This window comes from Anguilla rostrata, chromosome 7, assembly GCF_018555375.3.
Source record: "Anguilla rostrata isolate EN2019 chromosome 7, ASM1855537v3, whole genome shotgun sequence".
NCBI lineage: Eukaryota > Metazoa > Chordata > Actinopteri > Anguilliformes > Anguillidae > Anguilla > Anguilla rostrata.
Genome location: NC_057939.1, coordinates 16,829,506 through 16,855,939, shown reverse-complemented (window position 1 = coordinate 16,855,939; position 26,434 = coordinate 16,829,506). Strand labels below are relative to the sequence as shown.

Genomic DNA, 26,434 nt, shown 5'->3' with positions numbered 1-26,434 from the left:
CTGTGCATAAAGCAGTTAGGCTCAGGTTAAGGGACCCTGAGAAGCTGTGACATGGTAATCCTCTGAGGAAAACTCAGCTGGAGAGACAAAACTTGGCAACCATCGGCTCTGCCGTGCCCTGTAAGGAAGGGTTGTGTGGTTTTCAGCAGTGAGTGTGGTGTCCTGTCTGCCTCTTGCTGCGTGTCCATTTAGAGTCAAGTTTATTTATTTACATTTATTTATACAGCCCCTTTGCATGTGAAATGTCTCAAAGGAGACATTTGTAAAGACAAATATAAACAAAAACATTATGAACAAAAGAATAAGCGAGTAAAAACAATGGAGCAACGCACAGAGTGGACCTGCAGGGATGACAGGCTCCAGTGAGCACCTGCCAGGGGGAGTGCAACACAGCGTGGGTCTCTATCCAGAGGGTGGTGGGCTGTGAAGTGAAGGGGGTCAGTAAAACGCAGTCCATTAAGAGGTGCTGGTCAGCTGATTATCTCATCAGCAGGAGGATGTGGGCGACCCCTCCCCCCGGCTGCCTGCCCCCTCTTCACCAAACACAAAAGGTGTTTCCTCTCCACAGCCCGGTCACTTTCACCTGTCACTCAGGATTTAGCCGCCACTGGGGGCCCAGGGCCCTATCGGCGTCTCAGGTGAGCGTCCACCTGCGACTGTCGGACGCTGCCTCTTTTCAGACCGAGCCAAAGCTCACCCCCAGTTCCCTGGCTGCCGCCGAAAAATGGACAAATTGTGGAGCCACCACCCGTTAATCAGGGGTTCAGTAAGCAGGGGATGGGCTCAGTGTTTGAGTTGAGCGAGTGATTGACGGGGCCCATAAGTTATTCTCGGCTTATGTTCAACATCTAGATGGCCTGGTGTATGTGTGGTGCTAGTCAATTCCCATCATCATGTACATGTACTGGTTAAGTGGTTAGGCAGCCAAAGTGCGAGGTTATGATTTATCAGAAATCGGCATTAAACTCTGAATGAGTTTGGCGGTATTTCCAGTCTGAATATGTCTTTCATTGTTTCCGTTAGACAAAGAGGAGTCTTCTATTGTTTATTTTATTGAATGGGTCCAATGGTGCTCTATGACACTGAATCTGTGCGTGGGTCTGTGATTTCTGTGCTTAGGGGCGCTGATTCGCTGATATATTTTACTGAGAGCCGTGTTGAAGGCTTCTTAACTTCCCACTGCTGTTGACAGTGCAATCATCAGGCTTTAATTAACCCCCCTCACGTGTCTGCCACACGGCTTCTGTTTGGCCGCAGACCTTGAGCTCAACTGCGGCGGGGGACACCAGTTGGAGAACCCAATGAAGGAAGTGATGGCTTCCGATGACGCACGCGTCCACAATGCCCGTCCCTCAGCGCCATCCGAGCGTGTGCGCGCAATGCCCGTCTCACAGGCACGCACTCAAAATTGCCATCTCTCAGTGCCCCCCTACGCAGAGAGGGAAACTCACTCAGCAACAGGGAACACGCGGTGTCTGCCCACGACGGACACCTGCAGCGAACCCGCGTCACTCAAACCAGACCGCTCGGCCCTTCGTTTATACACAGAGATGGGAGACATGGGCTGGGGTGGAAAGTGAATAGAGAAGGGAGGCGAATGGAAAACTGGGCAGCAAGAAGGAGAGGAAAGCAACTGGGTGAAGACATCTCCCCTGAAGTATGGCGTAGAAATCCAGATGAAGATTCTATCTTTCTGGAATATATGTCATTTTAGTGAGAAAAAGTGTATGTTCAATCTGCCTTTCTGCAGCTGGGTGGACAGAGCAGAGCTGCCAAGCCCAGACGGGGGGGATGCTCAGGCGGGGGTCTTCTCCAAAATACCCACTGCTGCAGGCAGGAGGGGGCGACATTCTTCCAGTTAATCAGTGGCGCACTCTTGTGTCTCCCCTGGCAACCCCCTTGGCCCCTCCCTCTTGCAAGCCTAACCTCTCCTAATCCCCCGCCCCTTGGTCTCCGTGGAGACGGCTCAGACGAGCAGGTGACGCATTGACAGGGAGCAGATGGTGCCCTGCAGAGGTAAGCAGGGGGAACAATGGCTCCATATTGATCATGTAGCTCCTCTTTCTCCAACTTCACTCTGGAGTTTTCTGCAAGTTTACAGCCCCCCCCCCGGTACATACACCCACACTCGCGCACTCAGACAAGCACGTGTGCACAAACTCACAAACTCACACACACACACACACACACACACAGTCACACACACACACACACACACACACTCACACACAGTCACACACACACACACACACAACTGTCTCCTTTTTTGTCATCTCTCTCACTAAATGAGCTCTCAATCGTAGGTAATTTTCATATGCGCTTTCTGAATTATCAAAAGTACAGTTTTGCTGAAGCAGGGTTTATACAAACTGACAGCTAAATTTAACATCAACAACAACAATAATAATATATATAAAACAACAATAATAATAATAATAATAATAATAATAATAATAATAATAATAATAATAATAATACACCTTCATTACTACCTCCAAAAGCAAACATACAGCTGGTGTTGATCCACATTATGAGCACCCCTGTCCCTCAGGCTGAGGTAGGTGCACACATATCTGACTTACAGTAAGTTTGCAGTCTGCTATTCTTCACCTGCAAGGATAGCAGTCTTAATAGGTGGGATCTGTAATTTGAGATGACATTAAATTGGGGTATTTGGTGTAATTTTGGTGAAATGGTTCCCCTTATTTCTGAATTTCTTTCTTTTTCTTTCTTTTCTCTCTCTTGCACTCACTCTGTCTCTCTCATTCTCCCTCCCTTGCTCTTTCTTTCTTCTTCTGTCCCCTGAATAATCCAGTAACAATGAAAAGCTTTGAAGTGGAGTGCAGCAATTCACCCTGGGGGGGGGGGGAGGGGGGTGTTGGGGTACATTGGGTTGGGGGAGTACTGGGCGGGGCTTTTCAGTATGGGGGTGTTTATGAAGATCAGTTAATGCCTGTAGAGCAGCATGTCTCGATCTTAGAAAAAGTGCTGAAGAAAGCGTGCAGTACTCCCCCCCCACACCTGGAGCTCTTGTCCCCCCCATCCCCCCTGTCTCCCTCGCACACACACGCAAGAATACACCCACACACACACACACACACACACACACACACACACACACCAGCACATAAACACACACACACCACACTCACACCACACACACACACACACCTGCACACACACACACACACACACACACACTCACACTCTCACACACACACACACACACACACACACTCACACTCACTCACACTCTCACACACACACACACACACACACACACACACACTCACACACTCACACACGCACACACACGCACACACACAGACATGCACACGCACACACACACACACACACACACACACACAGTCATGCACACGCACACACACACACTGCTACCTCCCCGGGCCCGTGTGGGGGAGAGGGGCGTCTGCATTCAGTAGCAAGGCCCAGCCCACGATAAAGACGCCCAGCGAGGAGCCATTCAAGCGCCCTGCGCCTTTAACACATTCACTAATGGCCACCTATTCAGCCAGGAAAAGGCTTTTTGAAAAAGTTTTTGGGAAGCAACAATCAGTACGCCTGCTATCTCATGTGTATTGAATTTATGCAGTTCCACCCCCCATCCCCCCCCGCCCGCAACCCCTCTGTCTTTTCGCTATTAAAAAGACAAATGGCCATGGAAAGTCTTTATGTTTAGATCAGAGTTTTCTTGTTTTCTTTACTGGAGGAGATAAAGCGAGCGGCCGGGGCCTGCAGCAGGCCGACGGCGGCTCACTCCCTGTGGGACAGGTGTACAGGGGCTACGGCCCGCCGCCGCCACTCCAGGTCTCATTAAAAATTATTGCCGAAGAGAGAGCGCCTCGTGTTTGCGCTTGTGTAGAAATGCGGCCGTAGACCTCTTTTGTTTTCCTCAAACTGTGCCGTGTTTTTGGATTGAATGGGTCGGTTGCTCACTACAGGTCAGAGGCTCCGGAGGCACTGAGGCGGTTCTGAGGCAGAGGCTGGGCTGACTGCCCTCCAGCGGTCCTGAGGCTGTGCGGTGGAACACCCATAGATATTTAGATCGATGTTTCGGTTATGTGTTAGCCATAGTGCGCATCTATCTGACAGCCCTGTAGACAAAGTGTGGGTTAATAGGTGAGGAGGTGAGTAGAGGCATGTGGATATAGAAGTAAAGAGGAATAGTTGTGTGTGCAGCACTGAATAGTTTTATTGGGTTTTACAAATGTACAGTGGTGTGGGGCTATAGAGTTCAGTAGTTGTACAAAGTTTTGGAGACGTACAAAGTTGGGGGGTTATAGATATAGAAATGAATAATGATGTGGGATTATTGATGTATGGGGGAGCAGTGTGCTGTTGAGCGTGGAGTGTGGACTCCCTGGCTGTGAATGTGATTGTGTTTAATTACAGGAGTGCAGGGGGTGGGGAAAGGGGGTGTGGGGTGCTTATGAGGCACCCCAGCAGGGGAGAGACTAATGGAGAAATGCGGGGACCATATTGCGCTGCATGTCGGAGCGCGGAGCTGACAGATTGATGGGATGGTAAATGGCGTCGCTGCCAGGGGGGCGGCCCAGCGAGAGGCCTGCGGCCAGGCTGGGACCCGGGGCCGGAGTCAACGCCCGGGGCCAGGGGTCTCGCGGGTCCGGGTCACGCTCCTTTGTCTCTCCGCCCCACGGGAAGGATTCTCTCTCGCAGCGATGCTGCTCTGTTGTTCCTCGTTGTTGTTCCTCGTTCCTCTCCCTGCATCTCTTTACTCCCACATGGAGTGGAAGAAGACTGGGACTGTTCCTTCCTTTTTGTCTGTTTGTATTGTGTGTGTGTGTGTGTGTGTGTGTGAGTGTGTTTGTGTTTGTTTATGTGGTCGTGTGAATGTTTGTGTACAATATGTGAAAATGCTGTTATACCTTTGTTCTTTCTTATAACCCTTGTCAAGACATTTTTCTTTTACAATATACTGATGAACACTACTGTTTCAGTGGACCTCAGTGGAGTATCCAGGACATGCTTATATTTCATATTGCAGATCATGATCTTATGTAGAGCAGCTTTTTCATTTACAAGTCATATGGTTTGATGTAGCCTGCTGTTGAATATGATAGTTAATGTCAATAATGTAGTATGATATAACCTCGTTTAGTTATACACAGTAGGGTTATTCATAACACAATGATAAGCACACAGTTGCAAGTTCTTATAGACTGCAAGTCCCCCTTAATGCATTTCTGAACTGCATCCTGGCAACCACTATTGTGACATCTGGATTACCCAGAGTGCATTGCAGTGACCCCTGCGAAGAGGGGAAACCTTGAAGGAAAGGAACTAGTGGTGCAGAGCTGTTGGATGCAGCAAAATACTTATAGTCCTGGAAAAAATTTGACAACTTGAATTTGGTCATATCATTTATATTTTTATCAATAAATAAATAAACAGAACACTGTAGAAAGTTTAAAAAAAATATATATGCGAGTAAGTAAAGCATTCTTAAGGTTATTGCGATTCTATCAGTGATGTCAACAGGTAGATAAATCTAATAAGTGAATCATTCTATTAATTGATTTACAGGTAATTTTTATTCTAATTTCAAGAGAGGAATTCAGCCTCCAGGCTAACAGGGAACATTCCAATAACATTACATAACATTTGCTATAAGTTCTTAGAGTGGAACATTTCGATAGTAAGAATGTTCTGAGGAAGTTGTGGAGGATACAGTTAGCATTTTTTTTAAACCAGAGTCTGTTGTTGGTGCTGTCAGGGCAGGGAATGTCATGGTGTATGTTGGTTTAAATGGAGTTTATCATACCTGATTGTGGGGGGAGAGATTCAGTCATCACGACCAAATGACTTACAAAGTGAGGAGGAGGATACATCGACAGTTAATCCTAAGATTTCCTTGTGTTTTACCACAGCTTTACCTCTGTCACTCTCACTAATGACTACTTCATGTAACAGCTCCAGGATCTGTTTTACAATTTCAGTTTGAAACTTCAGTTACCTTTGTTTATATAATGTTTTAAAAGCATATTATTGGCAGCTCCAATCAAGTACTCCTGAATGAATTTCATTCTTGAATTTTTAAGGTTGTGAATGCTGTTTCTTCAAATTTGCAACTTTAATAAAACGTTGGTGTAATACTGATGCACGAACAATTCTGCATGATTAAGGCTACCAGAATCAATGTCTTACCTCAGATCTGGGTCAACAACCTCCTGTCTAAAAATTAATCTCCTTAACTAACATCCCTATGTCCCTCCAGACATTGGTCAGGGTGTGTCAACATAAATAAATAAATAATAATAATGTTTAAAAAATATAGAACCAGATGACACAAACTGCGTGCTGACAATTCTCAAATCTGGAATATTCACTGGCATGTTCACTATTTGAATATTCTTCATTTATCAATGATAAACAAAATCAGTTGTTGATTTTGGCTGATGTCCATTTACCCCATTGATGTCATGCTTGATGGACAAGTCTTACCTAGTTAGCGTTCGAACGGTTCAACCAGAGAGAAAGATTTTAATATTTTTTTAAATTAGCTACACCAACCAGAGAATCAGCACATAGTAATGAGCTGTACACCTGTAATGCCTCCTGTGATAAAAATTATTCCCAGCTTGAGGGTGACAGAAAAAGTACAGAAAACGTTATATGTAGATGTTAGTTTCATTTTTTGGTTTTTAAATTGATGTACTTCCTTTTTGAATACCCAGTTGTAACGCATTAATGTCCCATCACTGCAATGTCTTCTGCTAATTTTGGATGGCACACATGAGCCACCCAGGAGCTCTGATCAGTAGTTCATCAAAACTCCTGCAAAGAATCCCATTGGGTGTGCAGATGTTTCTTCTGTTTTTGGAATATTTGTCTCTGGAATTCTCACAAAGTTGGCCTGCTCCATCCCCATGACATCTTCCATCAACATGGAAGGGTGTACTCATAAAATCAATGCTCCTTGACACTCTGCAATCCACCTGTTTAACTGCACTGGAGCACTTTGCAACTGACACAGCTTTTAATGGACAGTGGTTACATCACAGATGATTGAAAGGAAATCGTATTTGCTATTGAGTAATGAGGCAGAGGATAATCTACCAACTGAAATCCCCATGCATACAACTAAGTATGCATCACTCTGTGGGAGGCTTGGTTATAAATAGCGCGTCTCTGCACTAAGAACTAATGCTCTAGGTCTGTCTTTCATGCAAACCCAATCTTCTGATGCATTCACCCACTATCTAGTGACTATTTTACAAAATGAAAGCCATGCATCACTACAAGAAGGCTGGTGCATTATTGGGAGGAACTAAAACAGCAACAACCTGAGGAACCCCACCAAAAAAGTCAGCACAGTGCTGAAGACTGATCCCCTGAGTTTGCTCCCCAGCTCTGAAGTCAACTTGTTTCAGGTTGAATGCAGTGCATTCAGTTGCTTTTCGCATGAAACGCTTTGAATTTATTGTCTTTTTGCTGTTAATTTGTTCCACCTAAATAGAAATGTTTTAGTGAAACAGATATTTGAGAGTCCGTAGATGATGAGTACAATGTTTTCTGCCAATCAATAAACAGATAACCAGGTAATAACATATTAGGAAAAGTATCTGTAATTTTGTTGGCGGTGTTTTCGTTTTCTATGCTTTATAATTGACTTATTGAACTTTTTCTTAGTATGTCAAATTTTGGCCACCATATTGGATTTTTACGATCATGTGACCAAGGCATACATGCCAGGGTCCTCACATATGGGCCATAGTTCTCTGCAACCCAGAATCATTTTCGAGCAGCCTGTTCAGGAGTTACACCATTTTTTTCTGAAACAACACTGGAATAAAATGACAAAATCATAAATATTTTACGAAGGACACAATAATTATTATTGGACCCATAAAGACACACGTAGTACTCCTGACAGAGAGAGAGAGGAGGAGAGTGAGAGAGACAGAGAGAGAGTTCTCTGTGTGTTATGTACTCACATCTCTTTGGCCAGTACAAATATCATTACCCTGCGTACAGCGCGGTCGCCAGGGGTGACGCCCGCTGTCACTTGCTGCTCAAAGGGCCTTGTTAATATTTCACTGCAGACTGTTTTTTTTCTGTGTGCCCTTTAAAGACAGATTGAGGGAAAACACACTGATCCTGAGACACACTCCCACTAATGAGCTCTGATTGGAGGAGCTGATAGGGCGTGTTGTTTCCATAGAGCCTGCCTGCATGGTCCACTTTAATGTAATTAAGGACTGAAGATTTATGAATACAGCAGGCCTGAACTTGATCCATGCTCATTCTCAATTACAGAGAATTACAGCGGTGAAAAGGCTTCAGTCCAGCTGTCTCTGTTTACTGCCTTTGAAAGGCGGGGGTGGGGGGTGGGGTTCAAGCACTCTCACTCTGTACTTCGGAAGGCTAGGGGTTTTGACTGTGAGCAGGGTGCAGGGAGCTGAACTGGGCAAAACTGGAACGTGGGTGGTGGTGGTGGTGGTGGCGGGGCGCGGGGAGGGGGGTACATGATTGTAATGGGAAGGAGGGAGAATACAGAGTGTAAGGGGGTTAGGATGTTGGTGGGGTGGGGGGTGGGATCGAGGTGAGAGAGTGAAAAAGGAAGTTCGCCTGTCTGAATTTTAGCTTCAGATTTGTACTCTTTTAGAAAATGGAGCAGAAGACAGGATGGGATCTCACAGACCCCTGTAATCATTAACAGCAATAATTTGCACACACTAACGAAGGAATTCTCTCCTGGACAGGTACTGGTTGACTAAAGAACTCCCCAGCCAAATGAGTTGTTCACAGACCCTGTCACCTCTCTCATTTGCAACCCGCAGTAGTGAGATGCAGACAGTAATGAAAAAGACTACGAGTCAGGTGGTGTGAGAGAGGGACAGAGAGAGAAAGAGAGAGAGTGTTCAAAGGGGAGAAGAAAAGAAAGAAAGGGAAAGACTGAGATGGTGAGAGTGAGAAAGATGGCTGAAATGAGAAGAGGGAATTTTAGGGTTGTACAGTACAGAAGAGCTCCAGTGTGGCGTTCCACAGGGAGGGGGACCCTCGGTGGGAGGGGCTTGAGTGGACGTTTGGGCGGACATTGGTCCTACAGGGGGCTGTGGGGTGGGAACCGCCTTCTGCAGCACCTGGACCGAGCTGGTCACCCAGCTCTCTCCCCCCCGGCTCTAAGCACGGACGCGGTGAGTCAACTCGGCAAAACTCAGCTCCACTATTCCACTCTGAGCGCCACCTGCTGGACAAAACCCATCACTTGACTCTGGGCGTGGTCCTCTGGACACAGGATGTTTCTCATGTTTTATATGAGGGCAGATCAGCTGATCCTAGATGAGTGGTGATATCTGGTATCTCTGGTTTCTGGCACTTTCTAGTGATGTGTGCTGTCTGCTGTTCCCCTTTAGCGATGTCCGATGTCTGCTATTGGTAGTAATGTGTGTGACAATTAATGGATATGACAATGACTGCATCAGTGCTTTTTAGTAATACTTGCCATGTTGTGTTCACCCTTTCTGTTCTTAAAGTGACGGACCATTGCCAGCAAGTGAGGCAGTGGCCTTTCTGACCTGGAGCACCATGGTCTGGATATATCCAGCCCCCCAACATCTAATCAGTTTATATGCTTCTGATCCTAACCTCAGCCATTTAGTATAACAGCTAGGCACTGATCCAGGGTCTGTCCTTTGGGCAGAATCCATCGACCGCTAATCTTTATAATCTGTCAAGCTTAGTAAGCTCTTCTTTTCCACTTCCCTTACATGCATGGGGCCTGTCACGGGGTCAGGTCCACATGCTGGCCGGGGCTGCATTTTGTCCTCGTCGTATTCTGTCTCCATGGCGATCTCATTCCCCTCACCTGCTCCGAGAGCAGGTAGGGGATCTCGATGATGGATCCTTGATCTTCAGATCTTTAGGCTTTAGCACACCGCTGACTGGGCTTTAGAGCAGGGCTCGCCGGGATCTTAGCGTGACGGATCCGTTCCCCCTCCCTCCGCTCAGGCTATAGATTCCCCAGCAGTAAGCTGCGATGAGCTCCCTCATGTTGACCAGATGAGAGGGTCGGGGGGGGGATGGAGCCAGCGGTCCTGGCATCTGCTCGGCTCCGGGGGCCGGTGAATGTCCTGCGGGCCAGGCCGCTGCCGTGGGCTGGGGGGGTGGGGGGGTGGGGGGGGTCAGAGGTCCCGACGCGGGGTGCGGGGCGGCCAGCGCTGGTTTGTTTCGCGTTGCTAGCCCCCCGCTGTCCGGGCTGTGTGGCGGGGACACTAACCCCGCTGTTGCCCCACTGGAAGCCACATTGATTCTGTCACAGCTAGATTACAGCCGAGAGGGGAGCGGGTTCGGCCTCCGGAGAGGCCCTCTGCCTCGGCGAGCACGTTTCGGGGTCAGAGAGTCTGTGCAGCCCCCCGTACCCCACACCCTCGCCCCCCCCCCCTTTGCCCGCTTCTCAGGGCCAAGACCTGCTGTAGGGAAACTCCATTACGTGGGGATGGATTTGGCTGCGCACATTCAGGGCTCATTATAGCTGACCCCCTGTTCTGTCCTAGTGAGTATGTGTGCTCCTCTCTGTTCTCCCTTAACCTCATACGATCCGTGGAGGTAACCCCGCTCTTTTGTTTTTTCGGTTCAAGAGGTTTCAGATTGTATGACCATTGTTCACTGAGCCAAGCTTCCTCCTGAGCTGTGTAATCTGTTAGGATGGCTTCCTGATGCTTCCCTGTGTTGCGCATTCATTCAGAGTAGATTTTCTGCATTAAGTATATTTCCACAAAGCTGACTTTCTGTGCTCTGCACTCATTCAGGGGTAAGTTCCTGTGTTGTGCGCTCATTCAGGGGTTGATTTTTGTGTTGTGTACACATTCAGGGGTGATTTTCCTTGTTGCATATTAACTCAGGGGTGGTTTTCTGTGCTATATGCTCATTCAGAGTTGATTCTATGTGTTGTATACTCATTCAGGGGTTATATTCTGTGTCGTGTACTTATTCAGGGGTGCTTTTCTGTGTTGTGTGATCATTCAGCTGCTCATTCAGGGGTGTGTTCGTGAGTAGTATATTCACTTAGAGGTATTTTTTGGTTACCACCCCCTTGCCTGCATATAAACCTGGCCAGCACACTCCAGTGGTCCCTGTGCCTGTCTTTGCTGCTACATTCATTTAAACATAGATTAAATGCCTGTTAATGTAGGCTGGCCCAGAGAGAGAGAGTAATCATGTGAAAGTAAATTAATAAAACATCCAGGGTCTAGGAGTCAACAGATGAAACAGAGGTCCTCTGATGGGTGGGTGGGGGTTTAGTGATTAGCTATAAATGGGTAATTTGATCGCCATGCCTCCACCCTCTTATTATTGATAAACTGGGCCTTATTTCCTCCGCTCGCCTCCCCACACCAGCACCTCCACACTTCCTGCCTCTGTAGGAGTCTGTCTGCCCACATGGAGCAACGCCCAGAGGATCCTCACTTACTGAAGCAGTTTCATCACATGCTGGATAGAATGGAATGGCATGGACTGGAATGGAGTGGAACGTACCTTGTTTTTGATACCAAAATACAAAAATAAGTCTGCATTTAATCAGCTCAGTGTGGAAAGTAAATGTGTGCATAGAAACATCTCATGCAATGTTTCATTTGCCATCTTTTTCCTGTAGCTCTTTTCCTAGGTTGTGAATGTATGTGGGAGTTAACTCTGAAGAGCAGGGAGCTCCTCCCCTTTCTTATACTCAGAGGGGACTTCAGAGCATTAAAAACTTTAATGACTAGAAAAGCCCATTCAGCCCAACTGGGCTCATAATTGTGCCTATTGTCTAGAGTCCATCGAGTGTCAGGCCTATGTTTGAAAAGTCTAAGGGTCGCTGCTTTCATGACAATTGTGGACAAAAAGAGCAAAGCACACACACAGACACACACACACACGCGCGCACATGTGCACACACACACGAGCACACACACATGCACGCACACACGCACGCACACATGCACACACAAGCACACACACACACACACACACACACACACACAAGCAGACACACACACACACAAGCATGCACGCACGCACGTACACACACACACACAAGCATACACATGTATATGCACACATGCACGCACGCACACACACACACACAGGCTATGCTGATGGCTGTATGCTCCTATGTTTGAGCCATGAGTGAATACTTTGTATCCTTCTCTGACCACCTGTCCATACTTCACTGTTAACCACCAGTGAAAAACAGGCCGCATCCTTACCCCTGAATGATTAGCATTTACTGTCCACTTGTTTTTTTTTAAAGTCATCCCACCCATAGTTCCCTCTCACCTTGTGCTTTCAGAATGTATGGGGCCCCTTTCCCTTCCGCCAATCCCACCATCCCATCCACAGCTTCAACCAGTGGTGTCTAAGTATATTTGATTTCACATTCAGGGCATAATTGGTGACAGCAAGGCCATTGTGTCTTAAGTGCTAACAATTTGGAATGTAATTGGCCATCGTTCATCTCCCGGCCATTATTCGGGGAGGATGCAATTAAACCTGAAGCGATTGCAATGAATTTCTAATGGGAAGAGTTTTCGAAAATGACGCTTGTGATGGTGATTTTGTATGTTTGAGGGGCCACCCTGTCTGGGAACAAAAATAAAGTAAATACCTGATCTCCCTCAGCCTGTCTCTCTGACTGGAGGTGACAGACAGCTGCAGTCTTCTGATGGGCTGCCAGTGGCCCAATACTGGCCTTAATGCCGGTGACCCATACGCTGCTACTAGTGGGAAGGCTGGTACAAGCAGGATGCAGGCAGGTTGCAGGCAAGTGCAGAATGATGCAGAGAGATGTGGGCTGGACACTCATGGGTACAGGGTACATACAGGAAAATACCTGTTGGTCACACGGCATGAGAAAGAAGACATGGCTGCTTTTATGACTCTCTCACTGCTACTTGGAGTGGAGGTGGACTCAGAGAGCTGAAGTAATGTATGCACTGACTATGGAAATTGGGGGCTGGGGAGGGCAGGGCGGGGCCTGGTGGGTGGGGGGTGGGGGGATGGGGCAGGGGCCCTGGGAGGGGCCAGACGCTTTCTGTGTGGCTTTTTATTTGTTTTGTTTTGTGCAGATATTGTTCTCAGCACAGAGGAGCAGGGAGGTCTGGTCCTTGAGAGCCATAAGTCTCAATAGTCCATCCATCAGCTGAACCACTTGTCATTTTGATGGGTGTGTCATTGTGTGCTAGAGTGCTGAGGCAGTATGGAATGCCTCCTTTGGACCAGGCTAAAGGATGCACTAGAGGAAATGAACAGAATTAACCAAATAAACATTGTGCGTGCTTTGTTTATGCTTCTGTTAGTATGTGAAAGGCCATGTGTCTGATCTGTCTATGATCTTTGTATAAACCGGTGTATGATCTTTGTCTCTGATTTTAAGGAAGGATATTTTTACGGTGACAAAATTGATTCATATTTTGTATTTGATTGAACGTTGTTGTTAAAATTATTGTGTGTGAGTATGTCTTTATGTATTTGTGTGTATATTTGTGTGTGTTGGTGTGTGTGCCCATGCATGTGCGTATGTGTATGTGTATGTGTATGTGTATGTGTATGTGTATGTGTGTGTTTCTGTGTGTGCTATGGATATGCTGGTGGGTAGTGACTGTTTCTCTATCTTGCAGGCTCCTCCATCTTACCTATCCTTTGTCAGTGGGGCTGTGCTATGGGACAGAGGATTGTACCACTACGCAGTGAGTATGCTAACACTAGCCAACACCAGTGTGCCAGCACTGTGCCATCACTGCACAGTTTCCCTCTTAAATATTCCTGTTAAACAGTGACAGTTCAGAGCCCTTCACAGCTCAGTAATGCACAATACATTCAGTTTTAAATCCCCAATGGCTTATGGTAATAAAATGCAGGCTACATTGATGATAATGATGATAATTTGCATTTATTTAGTGGAAGATGAAAATGATGATGGTTTGGGCAGTGATGACATGCACAGAAACACACACTCTCTCACACACGCGCACGCATGCACACACACACACACACACACACACTCACACACAGACTAAATCACACAATTAACAACTCCAGGAAAATGGCCAGCCTATAATGTCTTAATTTTCATGTCTAGTGTCCCCTGTTTCTTAATTGAACACAACAAAAGCTTAACCTAGGTGACCTCTCACTCAGAACATACACACACACACACACACGCACATGCACACACACACACTCACACACAGGTACACACGCACACACACACACACACACACTCTCTACCTCTTTGAAAAAGCCTTATAGCTTTGCCTTAGTCAACAAGGGGGTTGCCATGGCGATGGTGGAGCTGTGTGGGCCAGCTTCCTGTCGTGGCCTCTGGTCAAACAAGCAGTGAACAGGACACAAAGACCCCGCTGGTCCTCAGAGCCTCATTTACATCTCCAACGGTTTTCAGCATTCCTGTTTCCTCTTCTCCAGCACAGTGGCGCACAGTGCTGGGTGGAATATCCTATCAAATAAACCTCATTCAAGCAATACACAAAATACAGCACAACTGTGTTTAGGACTCTGTTCACTACAAAGCCCTGAAACAGTCTTATAAGGGTTTCTCATAAGGGATTGCTACTCAGATTTACAGACTCTCTCCTTCTTTCTCAAATCCATTTCTCTCTCCCTCCCTCCCTCCCTCTCACTGTGTCTTTCACACCCTTTTTTCCATCTCTCTCTACTCACACTTTCTTTGTTAACACTGTGCTCCCTGCTCTCTCTCTCTCACTCTCTCCCTCTCTCAGTTTTAACTGCCACTCTCTTCTCAAAGAATGAAAGAATTCAAACAAGCTTTATTAGTATGACAGGAAACATCTAGTCTTAAAATGCTACAGCATTTTACAAAAAGGAAGTATAGACAAATCTTCCCCCTGCCCCCTCCCTCCACCCATTGCAGATAAGTGCCAAAGTATATAACAAATTGCTATTATAATCAGGAGACCTAGTATGAAGTAAACAAAAAAAAAGGTTAAATAGAATGCATATAAAAAAGTACAGTGTACTGTCCCCCACTCCAGGAAACAATTGACATATTTAAATTGACATTTTGTTTATGTTCTTTACAAAAGCGGGAAGGCACTGTGTAAAAAACACAGAAATGGAATGAAGTGCAGGCGGTATGATTTGTGTATGAATAGCGGTAAATAGGTCATGTGGCATCGTGACATTCAACTCCAGATGAACTTTACTGGAGTCCCTATCTAAACAGACCTTTGAATGAGGCGGAGAGCTTGTTGACCCAATGTACTGGTTATATTTCAAAGCCCACTCTGTCACCCAGGACACGAGGTGGAAGGGGTGGTGGCATTGGTTATGGTGGTGGCAGTGGGCCGGAGGGGTGGGGGTATAAGACCCGTAGTGCCGGAAAGCCTGCAGAAAGGACACTGTGCAGTCCCACTTGGGGGAGACTAACCTCACAGGTGTTCAAACACGCCAGTCTACGGGAGGAGCTGCATTCATTATTCTTGTGGTGTTTGAGTGCAGACACTGTGCCAGTGTTAGCCCTGCCCGCAATGTGCCAGGCTGCTGTGCCTGTTTCTATGGGAAGACGGGGGTGTTTAGACAGGCATGGCATGCTCCCGAAGGCTGACTGAACCATGCTTTGCTATAGGTGGGCCTCATAGTTCAGTGTGCCAACCCTCTTTATTTGGGTGCATCTCTGTACTCAGGCCAAGGGGCTGACTGCTCTCAACTTGCTGCACTGTATTACTGCACTCAGGTCTGGTTGACTGAAAGAGACATGTATTCTTTAAGAGGAAGGGATGGTCATCACCCCCCTTTTCTGATAAAACGAGAATATTCTAGTCATATTGAAATTAATGAAAAAGCAAGCCTAAAATGAATACTGTGATGAATTATGAGCAGACATACCACTGTGGACCCTTGGCAAACTGCTGAAAATAAGCAGGATTGGGCTTGGTTAGTACTTGGATGGGAGCCCTTCTGGGAACACAAAGTTGCTGTTGGAATAGGTGTTGGTGGGCCAGTAGGGGGCGCTCTTCCCTCTGGACCAAACTGAAATCAATACCCCAGCACAGTCTTGGGGGCACTCTGCTGTAGAGAGTGGCATCCTGCAGATAAAAAGTTAAGCCAAGGTTATGTGGCCATTAAAATCTCATGCCACTTTTTTGAGAAGCAGGAGTGTTAACGCCATTTTCCTGGTCAAATTCCTGTAAAACTATATATTATTAATCTGGCCACTTAATCATCTGCTACATCTGACTGGCTGCAGAATGCATATACATATTTCCTATCCACAAGAATAACTGACTTGCCTTTACTAATTTGTTCTTATTACTATAAAAACAAATTTTCTCAGTCAGGATTATTCTTGTCCAAATTCTGACAACGTGACAGAAATATGTGTTGTTAATACAATACCCACAAATTATAATAAAATAGGAATGCTCTTTGTTAGAATTACAAATTTGGACCTCCACCTTAATGAGAAGTTTGTGGGTATTTAATTAACAACACATTTCTATCACTGTCAGAATTTGGACAAGAATAATCCTGATTGAGTGAATTTGTTCTCATAGTAATAAGGGGTAATCATTTTTACATCCTGCTCACTTCAAACTCTGTTTTGTACCAGAAGCCACCAGTTTTAATATGGAGATCACGTTTTACTGACAGGAGATAGAGCTGTCTCTCTGTACCACTGTTTACACTTGCTGTGTTTGTGAATGTTCTACATTGTGTTTGTGTGCGTGTGTGCGCGTGTGTGTGCATGTGTGTGTGTGTGTGTGTGTGCGTGTTTCTACCTCCGCTGTTGTGTGTCTGTTTTTGTGCATGGATTGTGTATTGTGTTGCCCGGAGGGCGGGAGGATGCCTGGCTTGCGTCGTTTTCTTTTCCTTTGGGGGAGATGTGGTAGGAGGGGGGTAGCGATCTGTTTTGGAGGCGTTTGCTGTGCTGCTGGTCTGCCTGATCTGGAAAGCAGGGTCATTGTCTTTCGGTGAAAGTAGAGAGCCCATCTGAATGCTAAGCTGAATTTGAGCCTGGCTTCTGACACGAGCTGATAATCAGATTTACCCCCTCCGAATCTGCTGGACTCCACAATGCTCCCTACTGTCCCCCTCCCCACTGCAGAGCTAATTACTGGCCACAAAAACACAAATCTCCACGTTTTAAAAGTCCCTTTTTTCAGGCGCAGTCCTGTGCAGGATTTAACCTTGTTAGCGCTGAGCCTGGCTTTCTTATCCGTCAGAGCTGTGAGGAATTCACTGTTCCTGAGGACAGAGGGACAGAAGCGCTCTTCTGTTCGGCCTGGAGTCGTTTTGGGGGCTCTCTGTTTCTCAGTAGGAGGGTTCACCCAGTGTCAGTGCCATTAGGAGCCGGGGGGGGGGGGGGGGGGAGCAACGCCAACTTTCTTCTGCAGGCCATCTGCAGCACTGGCTAATAGACTTCCTACATTCATCTCCCGGTCAGCTCCATCAACAGGCTGCTGATCACAAATACAGTAATGAGGGCATTATCTGGAGTGTTTAATGTGACGCCATGAGCTCAGTCTGTTTCCTGGGACCTGAGGAGGCGGAGCCTCGGCTGAAAGCCCGTGACAGCGGCGGAGACATTCTGTTTGCGTCACAGGATCTGTGGTGCTCCAGGTGTCACTGTGCACATGTGGGGCGAGCCGGTCCAGGGCCAGAAGGGGGAAGGTCATGCACCAGGGTTATAGCATGAGGGGTCATGTTATAGATACACAGTGTTGGGATCAATGTACAGGACTGTGCTCGTGTATGTGTGTGAGACCGCATGTGTGCACGTGCTTCTGTGTCAATGTGCTGTGTGTATGTGTGTCAGAGTGCATTTGAAAGCTTGGATGTGTACTTTTGTGCATGTGTGTATGCTTGTGGTGGTCCATCATGTGTGTCCCCTCGAAAATGTCTCTAGCTGGATGTAACAAACGGTCATTGCATGTGTTAAAAGCTGTAGTTACTTTGTGTCAGACCACACGTGGTGTTACTATGACATTGAAAACTCATTTTTACTTAACTGCATTTTCCTTGTGAGCTGTACTTGCGTAATGAATATATTTTAGGTGGATATTTTTAGGTATGGCTTTTGGCTTTTATTCAAAATGAGGACTCGATGTGTAGATAAAGGTAGAAGAGTCTTGATGGCCATATTCAGTAAGAAGCTGGTTGAGACTTGTTCACTGGTGCACCCCCCAGCCCCATGTAAACATGCAGACACGTGCATGCGCACTCACACACGCATGTGCACATGCGCACGCATACACACACACAAACACACTCACAGGCACACACACATGCGCACAAAAGAACCACACTACAGCCTTTCAATGGCGGCTCCCCTGATTGACAGGTCTAAATGAGGCGGGCTCAGGTCTCGGGGCCTGCTGAGCACATCTGTGCTGAGGAAGGGGAATAACGAGGGGCGGGTGTCAGGAAGAAGCCTTGGTTTTGTTGGCTCCATCTTCTTCTCTTGTTCCTTTCTTTCTCCTCAAGAAGTAAAATTGTCCTCCCCTCAGATCTCAAGGGGAGAAATCTGCATGGATTAGGGCTGGATTAGTAATGATCCCAGTGTGTGTGTGTCAGTCTCAGAGCTCCTATCTGTGTTCAATCGCTGGGGGCACACCTCTTAACCACAGTGGCCTTGTGGCTCATCATCCCCATAGACAACCACAGAGGCAGGAGCATTATATTTTGTTTTTAATGGCCTTTGCTCAGATACAGGTGAGGTTTCTGTGACTACGCCTACAAGATTGTGGATTAGATTTAATTGTCCCTTATGAATCCCTAAAGTCCACATGGCCTTGAAAACAGCCACTACATTCTTTGAAAATTGATGGTTGCCTGTGAAACATTAAGGTCTTTTGTGACATATAAGCCCCTGAACTGAATCATTTCCTGATGCAGTGAGTTTCTTTATACAAAAAGTGAAAGTAAAAAGTGAGATTTTCTCTAGAATTAATTTATTAGATCAAACTCAAAAGCTGCTACCTGCTGATTAAAATAATAGAAACAATAACTTATTTTAAGACAAAAACCTGACTTAAAATGAATGAAAGGTGAAAATGAATGATTTTTATGAACTTAATTATTTAAATTCAGGAACTGACAATGTAAAAGATTTTCCTAATTTCACACTGGCTACTTGATAATGCTTACAACAGAATTAGGCTACCTCATATATGGCTTGCTAATATGTGGGTGAAGAAATGCAGTGTCTGGCAATATGAAACTTTCATAACATCATCAGTCCATAAACGCAATGCAAAAAGCATGCAGCAAAAACAGTAGCTGCCATGAGACCACAGAGCTGGTGTACGCTGGGGTCCTCAGTGAGTAGACATTCACATAGACGTGATGTTGGGCTCATTCAGGATTCAGCTTGAGCTACAATACCAAGCGAATACGTAATGATGCCCATAGAGCTAGTGTCCTATCTAAAGTAACGGCACCAAAGCTTTACAGTCTAACCTTGCTAAATCTCAATTGCCCAAACAATTACAGAAACGTTATTAGGGCGTCAATTTTTATAAAATCTTTACAAGAAACACCAGATAATCAAAACATTTTCTGTAGTTTATGTGTAGTGCTGCAAACAGACAGACAGGGAATTTAGAAGTGTTTGTTCTGCGTTAGTGTGAAAGAAAGTCTACCCTCAGCCAGCTGCTAGGACAAAAAAGCAAGAGAGGCAAAGAGAGAAAGTGAACTTTGCTTGGTGTAACCAGGAGGTGGCCACCGACAAACACAAATAAAAGGTTATATATGTGAGCGTGTCAGCGAAAACGCTTTATTGCATTTAGCTGTTTGCTTTCTAAAGGCCAGAGAATAGAGAGGAGGATCAAATCATACCCCTGGCAGGGCGCTTTTGCCGGCAGGGGTGAATTATCTACTGGCACAGGACCTACGGCGGGAGAAGGGGTTCAGTCCCATCAGTCAACCGGATCAATATTTACCATGCCAGCATCGTTTATCTGCAACTGGCCCGGCCTGAAGTGCAGTCGGGACATGTGCACAATGCACTTAGCAGAGAATGCGTCCTTCTTCATCATCCTTGAGTCACTATGTGTGTGTGTGTGTGTGCGTGCGTGTGTGTGTGTGAGTGTGTGCGTGTTTTGTTTGTGCGTGTGTGTTCATGAATGTGTGCACGTGTATGCAAATGTAAAATGAAAGTAGATAGAAGGGGAGATGGGAAGTGCTAGCGAGCAGAAACTGTTATAAAATGTAGAAGAAAGTAGGTGGGTGGGGAGACGAATTAAGAAGCACAAAATTTGGAGTAGGAGATGAAGAAGGGAAGTGAGAGAGTGAAGGAGGGGAGATGGGGGGGAAAGAGGACGGTCTGTACTTTGCAGCAGGAAGCAGATAGCTCATGTATAGACTCATCTAGATTGTACACTGGAGGTGCTAGAGAGGGCCTGCTGTGATTTTGCAGTCCTAATAAAATGAATCCAGTGGCAGTAATCTTTCAGCAGCCTCAAAGACACCCTTAACCAGAGCCATGCACAGAGCTTTTGAGGGGCAGGTGCTCAAAGTGAGAAAAGGGCACACCAACCTAAAAAAAACCTGACACTCAGTTATTATACAGAACATATTTTACCAAAATGAATGAATGAATATTAACAGCAGCAATAATAATACAAATATTAATTCATTTTTTATCACATCATAGGGGCACATTGGGCATTTTTGGCAAAGGGGGCAGGTGCTTAGGCACCCAGAGTCCTTCCCCCCTGCACGTGCCTGCTCTTAACAGTGTCAACACTGCACTAAGCAACATTATAACAGAGAGGGGAATTAATAGCGTAACATCTGATGTGGCAGTATTTCAGTGCAAATGAATCCACTCTTTGTTGTTCTGATTTTTCTTTTCATAGTTTCTGTTATCATCTGTTGTCCTGGAATCTTTTCTGTATGGCTTTGAAAGAAAAATGCCTGTGCTTACCATTATGATCTTGTTGCACAGCAGAGGAAATACAGAAGCATATAGCAAGAATAGAGTTTACGTTAAGGAAATTAACAGACCAACAGGTCTTATCCAAAGTAAATTATTTTAGGGAATACATACTGGTTTAAGCTATGAACAGTGTTGATGTCATCCAGGTCTCAGTGTTTGGGTCACAACTGACAGTAACAGTCTATACATAAACCTGTAATATAAAGTTAGATGCAGAGAAGGTACAGGATGGAAATCGATGACATAGTATTATTAGGAAGAAAATGAGTTAGGGGTTATAGTTCTAGATTTAACATCGGTATGGCTAGTATGGTTAATCCATACCTTTACAGCCCCAAATCTTTTTCTTACAGGACTCATCTCCCACTGATGGCTCTACATGCTTATGCCATCGCTTCCTCGCCCATATGAACACCAGTCCCGGGGACGTGAGACCTGCCCATATCCCGAGCAGCCACCCCAGGCCTATGCTTCCTCACCTGGGCCTGACACAGAGGCGACAGGCCCTTAGTGAGCCCAGGCGACAGGCCCTTAGTGATCCCAGGGTCCGCCGGTATACAGGTGAGCTAGCCCTGGATACATCCTACGCCTCTTCACCCACCCAAGAGCCTCCGTAACCCTTGTACACCACCCCTCTATTTCAACCTTTCTTTCTTTCTATTTTTATCCTGAATATATACCCAGAATCATGCAGTCTATACTGTGTCAGGGCAGCATTGAAGTATTCCGGAATGTTCTCTACCAGCTTAATACCCAAATTAATGGGGATCCCTGTTCCATATGCTTCACCTTATCTGGTGAAATCCTCAAGGCCATGAGCTGAAATTCAGTATTCTTACGCAGTGTATATTAATTGAGACTGTGGCATACACTGAATAGGGTTGAGATATTCATTCTGAAATACTCACTCCCTTGCTGACAGGCTGACAGGCTCCCTTGGGGCAGAGATCCCAGTGCCTTATGGGCCTCTGATGTGTCGGTATTTGTCCTCTGGCCAGCATTAATACACACATTGCGGGTCATGACTTTCTGTCTGCACTGGGGGCTCACTAATTATTCAGCCATATGGTGACCATCTCAGCCGCGAGCATCCCTGACACCCCTCTTAGGAAAAGCACCGTGTGGCCATGGTCTTTTTGGGAGGGTGGAGATTGGGGGTAGTGTACTCTGACACACACCATTCATATATCCCCCTGCCCCCCCAAATCCTCCGGTGTGTAACAGATGGGAAGGAGCAGTGCATTGTGGGGACAGCAGTGCAGAAATGTGCTCTCTGACTTCTCCTCTTTATTCCCTGGCCTGACTCCACTCTGTCTCATGCTCTGGAACAAGAGTGGATTGTCTTTTTCCCTCTGGCTTCCTCTCCTTCTCTCCAGACCCTGGTTTGGGGGGAGTGGGGTGGTCTGAACAACAGTTTTGGGTTGAGATTGCATTTATAGAAAGGTTAATCAAGGGGGCATGTGGGGGAGGTGTTGAACAGTGTGTTAGGTATACTGCAGTTAAGGGGTTCCTTACATAACATTACAATCACTAACTAGATGCTCTTATCCATAGTGGCATACAAAAGTGAAGACCATCAGTGTTCGTCCCAGGAATACAAAAGTGTAATATCACCAAGAAAGCACAGGAGGATTTTTAATGAGTAAGTCCAAAGTTAGTGAAGAAACTTATCATTAGCATCGCGAACAATGATGCATACCAATGACAGGCTGACCTATCTCTACACAGCTAAGCATATAACATACCTAAAAGAAATCCAAAAAGAGAGAAAAGGCATATCTAGATCTAGGTTAAGGTGAGCCATGCCGTCCTGACCACAGTGAAGCACATTTCACCACCAGGGGGCCTGAACAGATAGGTGATGTAACTGGGAAGTGCAGGCATGCAGTCAAGGAGGGACCAGGTGCCAGGACATTGCAGAAGGGAGAGGTCTGGCTGCTGTGCAGGGCTGGTTTGAAGATATAACAGAGGTCATTTTGTTGCCCAATAAGCTAGCATTAATAAGCTTTTGAATTGGATGTGATGGGAGAGAGATGAGAAGGTTAGCGGTATACCTGAGCCTGGGGAGGTTGTAGTTCAGGTAAGCAGCATCAGCATTATGGATAAGCTGCAGAGGCCTGGTGGAAGAGACAGGAAGACCAGCGAGGAAGGAGTTGCAGTAGCCCAGATAGAAAATGACCAGTGCCTGGACCAAGAGCTGGGTTGAGCAGATGGTGAGAAAGGTGCTGTTGAACAAGTGCCATTTAGTAGTGAATGAAAGTCAAGCAGAGGGGAGAACTGGCAGGGAAGTGCAGTTTTAGCCAATTTGAGCTTAACAACTTGAGATGTTACTCTGAGGACTGGGTGAGGTTCCTGTGCTGTAATTTCCCATAGCCTGTAACTGGATGGTAAGTTCCTGCCATATCCCAACATTCTGTGCTTCATTTCCTCTCTCAAGATCCCAGGAGAGGGCTACAACTCTGGAGCTCCAAGAGGTTGCAGTGGGACATTGGCGAGCCCTGCATGCCATCATCACCTCCTCCCAGCAGGGCTTCTCCTGACCCCCCCGTCTCACCATCATCATCCTCACACACAGCTAGGGCAGGCCATCAAGCAACTATGCCCCCAGCACAGGCCCATCCACCACCCCCAGCACCATCACTCGCACGGACCACAGGTCTTCATCAGGAAGATGAGGATCGGAAGGATGGAAACCTCTGTGCTTCCTCAGCAGCTGCTGGCTCTCCAGGGTGGGACCAGAGGCCTGGCTCTGAGTTTCAGGAAGCGGTCACACCAGTCAGCCTGGTAACCCCGGTAACCCCAGAAACCCTGGACCTTGATCTCTCTGACTTCAGCCGACTGCCGTCCAGCCAGCTCAGCCAAAACTCTGACTTCTCAAGCAGAAGGAGCAGTGTCCTGTCTGGTATGCCTGATCATGCACTCCAAGCCCTATAATTCATCACTTGTTATGCACCTGTATCAGTGTTGTTTCCACAGAATTTAGCCAATTCCTCCGTCATCAGGTAGTTTCTACCAAAACATAGACATTCGTACTCTCTCCACATTAACTTATATCAATCACTTTCTTCCTCTCTCTCTCTGTCTCTTTCTCTCTCTCTGTCTTTTTCACACACACAAATGGGCTGTTCTAATATGAGCTTACCCTTTACTGTTATCCACCAGGTGGATTCCGGTCCTCTTCATTGTGTCTGTCCACCCCGGCCTCCTTGAGTTCTTCCCTGGTCCCCCTGCCTGACCATCCTCTGGACCCTCTCCAAACCCTCCGCAGGTCGTCCCTGATGCTTGCACCTGGTAACCATGGTGACAGGGACAGGTTCAGTCTGAGTCGACCAGAACAGGACAGCCTCGTCTTAGACCCCCAAGGGAGACCTGCTCGGCCAGGGGTGACCCCGCCCTCCACCCTCTTGGGTCAGATGTCACGATGCTGGCCTGTCCTCCCCCCAATCTCTCCCCACAGAGGTGAGAAGTGGTTCCCCTCCCCATCTCCATATGGACTGTTCACACACCCCCAGTGTCTGGAGTTAAATACCCACACCCCTGGGGGTTCGATTGTCCCCAACGTGGCCGGATATCCACACAAAGAAAGAGAGATACACAGACCAGAGTCTTCAGATGTTCCGCTCCTCAGCTTCTCATTGTGAAGCTCCTGCTCCTGTCAGCTGCCTCTGTTCCTCTCATAATAAATAACCATGCAAGCATTTCTTTTTCCACTCAATCAGTGAGAGACAGAGGCTCTTTTCACACTGAATCAGTGAGAGTGAAAGAGGCAGAGAGTCTTTTCCCACTCAATCAGAAAGAGACAGTCTTTTCCCACTCAATCAAGGGGAGCCATGATGCTTCTTGCACCATTTTAAAACAAGTTGAATTCACCTTTTCACACCTTTGTACTCTTTAATACAGTGAGTTGCACACACTCACTGGCGCATTAGACCTATGATGAATTACTTCTGCTTAGAGTGAGTGCCCAACATCCTGACTACAGCTGCTTAAGACATTCGACCATGGAAGCTGCGTGTAGTAGAAATATTAATAATTATTTTGGTGCAAGATGGACAGAATCAAACTGTGCAAAGGTGGCACACCTAGTGAATAACATCTGCTGTGCTTTATGGCAGTACACAATACTGTCATAAAACAGTAAATGCACTTAGGAGGAAAGGACTTAGAAAGCCAGTGTGCTGATAAACCTTACTAGAACAATCAAAGTATATGGAAGGTCTCAGTTTTTGGTGTGAAAATAGCATTTAGCTTAATCTTGTTAAACACTAGCCCTTAGCGTGGTGATGTCCCACATGATCCAGGGTCAAAGTCCAAAAATTTCAGTTCTGACCGTAGCTGTTAGCCCTGCAAGATGGTGCATGATGCCCCGTAGTGTCACCCAGGGAGTGAGGGTTTTAGTTGCCTGGGAATTTCCCAGTGTATCGAGAGTGGTGGTTTGAGTGGTTGATTGGGTGTCAGAAAACCTTCACAAAAAGTCTGCCTTAGGCAGCTGTGCAAATAGCCCTCCTGCAGTCCAGAAAGTCCAAAAAGCAGACCTCCTGCATAAAACGCTGAACTCCAGGTGCACACCTGTATCCTCCTGATGGAGGATTTTGCAAGGATGGAGCAGGCCCATAAACATGACTGGGCTTTTCAGTTTGGGAGCCAAGAAAACATTAAAGGGGGAAAAGCCATAAAAAACCAAAACTGATGGTTGTGGAGATTGTGGTGATTGATGATTGTGGCTGATTGCGGTGTCTTTTACAACTGTAAGTGCCTCAGTTGTTAAAGACACCATAAGCTAGGCCTTGTGTCCTGGAAATAACAGGTTTGAACCTGGGCTATGTCATTTGTGTTCATAGGCATGTGCTGCAGTGCTGAGTATAAAAGCAATGACTCGACAGGGACAATTAGCAATTTCACAAACTGTTACAAGATACTTCCTGACCGCCATAATAAATCTTCTCTGTTTTGCCTCCTGAGTGATTTCACCCACTGTCTGTGCTGGTGTGTGTGAGGTGGGAAACGATGATAAGAAAGCATAGAGAAATTGAGGATTTTGAATCCTTTTTTGGGGGGTGGTGGTATGAAATAAATACATGCATAAACATGCAAATATATTCACCCTGACAAAACCCCTGTGAGAGGACAACAGGCAGAACACAGCACTTAGTGGAACACCTTGGTCCCTTCATATGAACGCCATGTCAGCATTTGGTGTGTCAGAATTGGGACGAGAAGCAATGAGCGATGAGATTTGAATTGGCTTTATAACAGAAGGAGAACAATGGGGGGATTGTGCTGGGGTCCCCCTCCTGCTCTGTGTGTACTATCCCGCTGAGGGGGCACAGCACCCTCTCCCCCGGGTGTGTGTGCAGAGTGGGCGTTCGGGTCGCCTGGTGCTCCGCCGCGGCCCTTTCAGAAGGCAGGGCTCTTTGTGTCCTCCGTAGAGCCCGCCGCTGGGGCCCAGCGATCGGCCTGACCTCGGGTGACCCCTTCTGTGCCGGGCCCTCA

General features: G+C 46.5%; 1 protein-coding gene across 2 annotated transcripts in view; it reads left to right on the top strand.

The window, feature by feature from the left end:
- The first annotated feature begins 8,596 nt into the window (after positions 1-8,596).
- The window catches only part of LOC135259192 (uncharacterized), a 42,954-nt gene continuing 25,116 nt past the window's right edge, over positions 8,597-26,434 (top strand). For both annotated transcript variants that reach the window (XM_064343261.1, XM_064343260.1), the window contains exons 1-5: positions 8,597-9,179; positions 13,644-13,712; positions 21,295-21,502; positions 23,379-23,843; positions 24,104-24,400. In XM_064343261.1, coding sequence (XP_064199331.1) covers positions 8,943-9,179; positions 13,644-13,712; positions 21,295-21,502; positions 23,379-23,843; positions 24,104-24,400 — 1,276 coding nt within the window. In that variant the 5' untranslated portion in view covers positions 8,597-8,942. The remainder of the gene's footprint in view (positions 9,180-13,643; positions 13,713-21,294; positions 21,503-23,378; positions 23,844-24,103; positions 24,401-26,434) is intronic.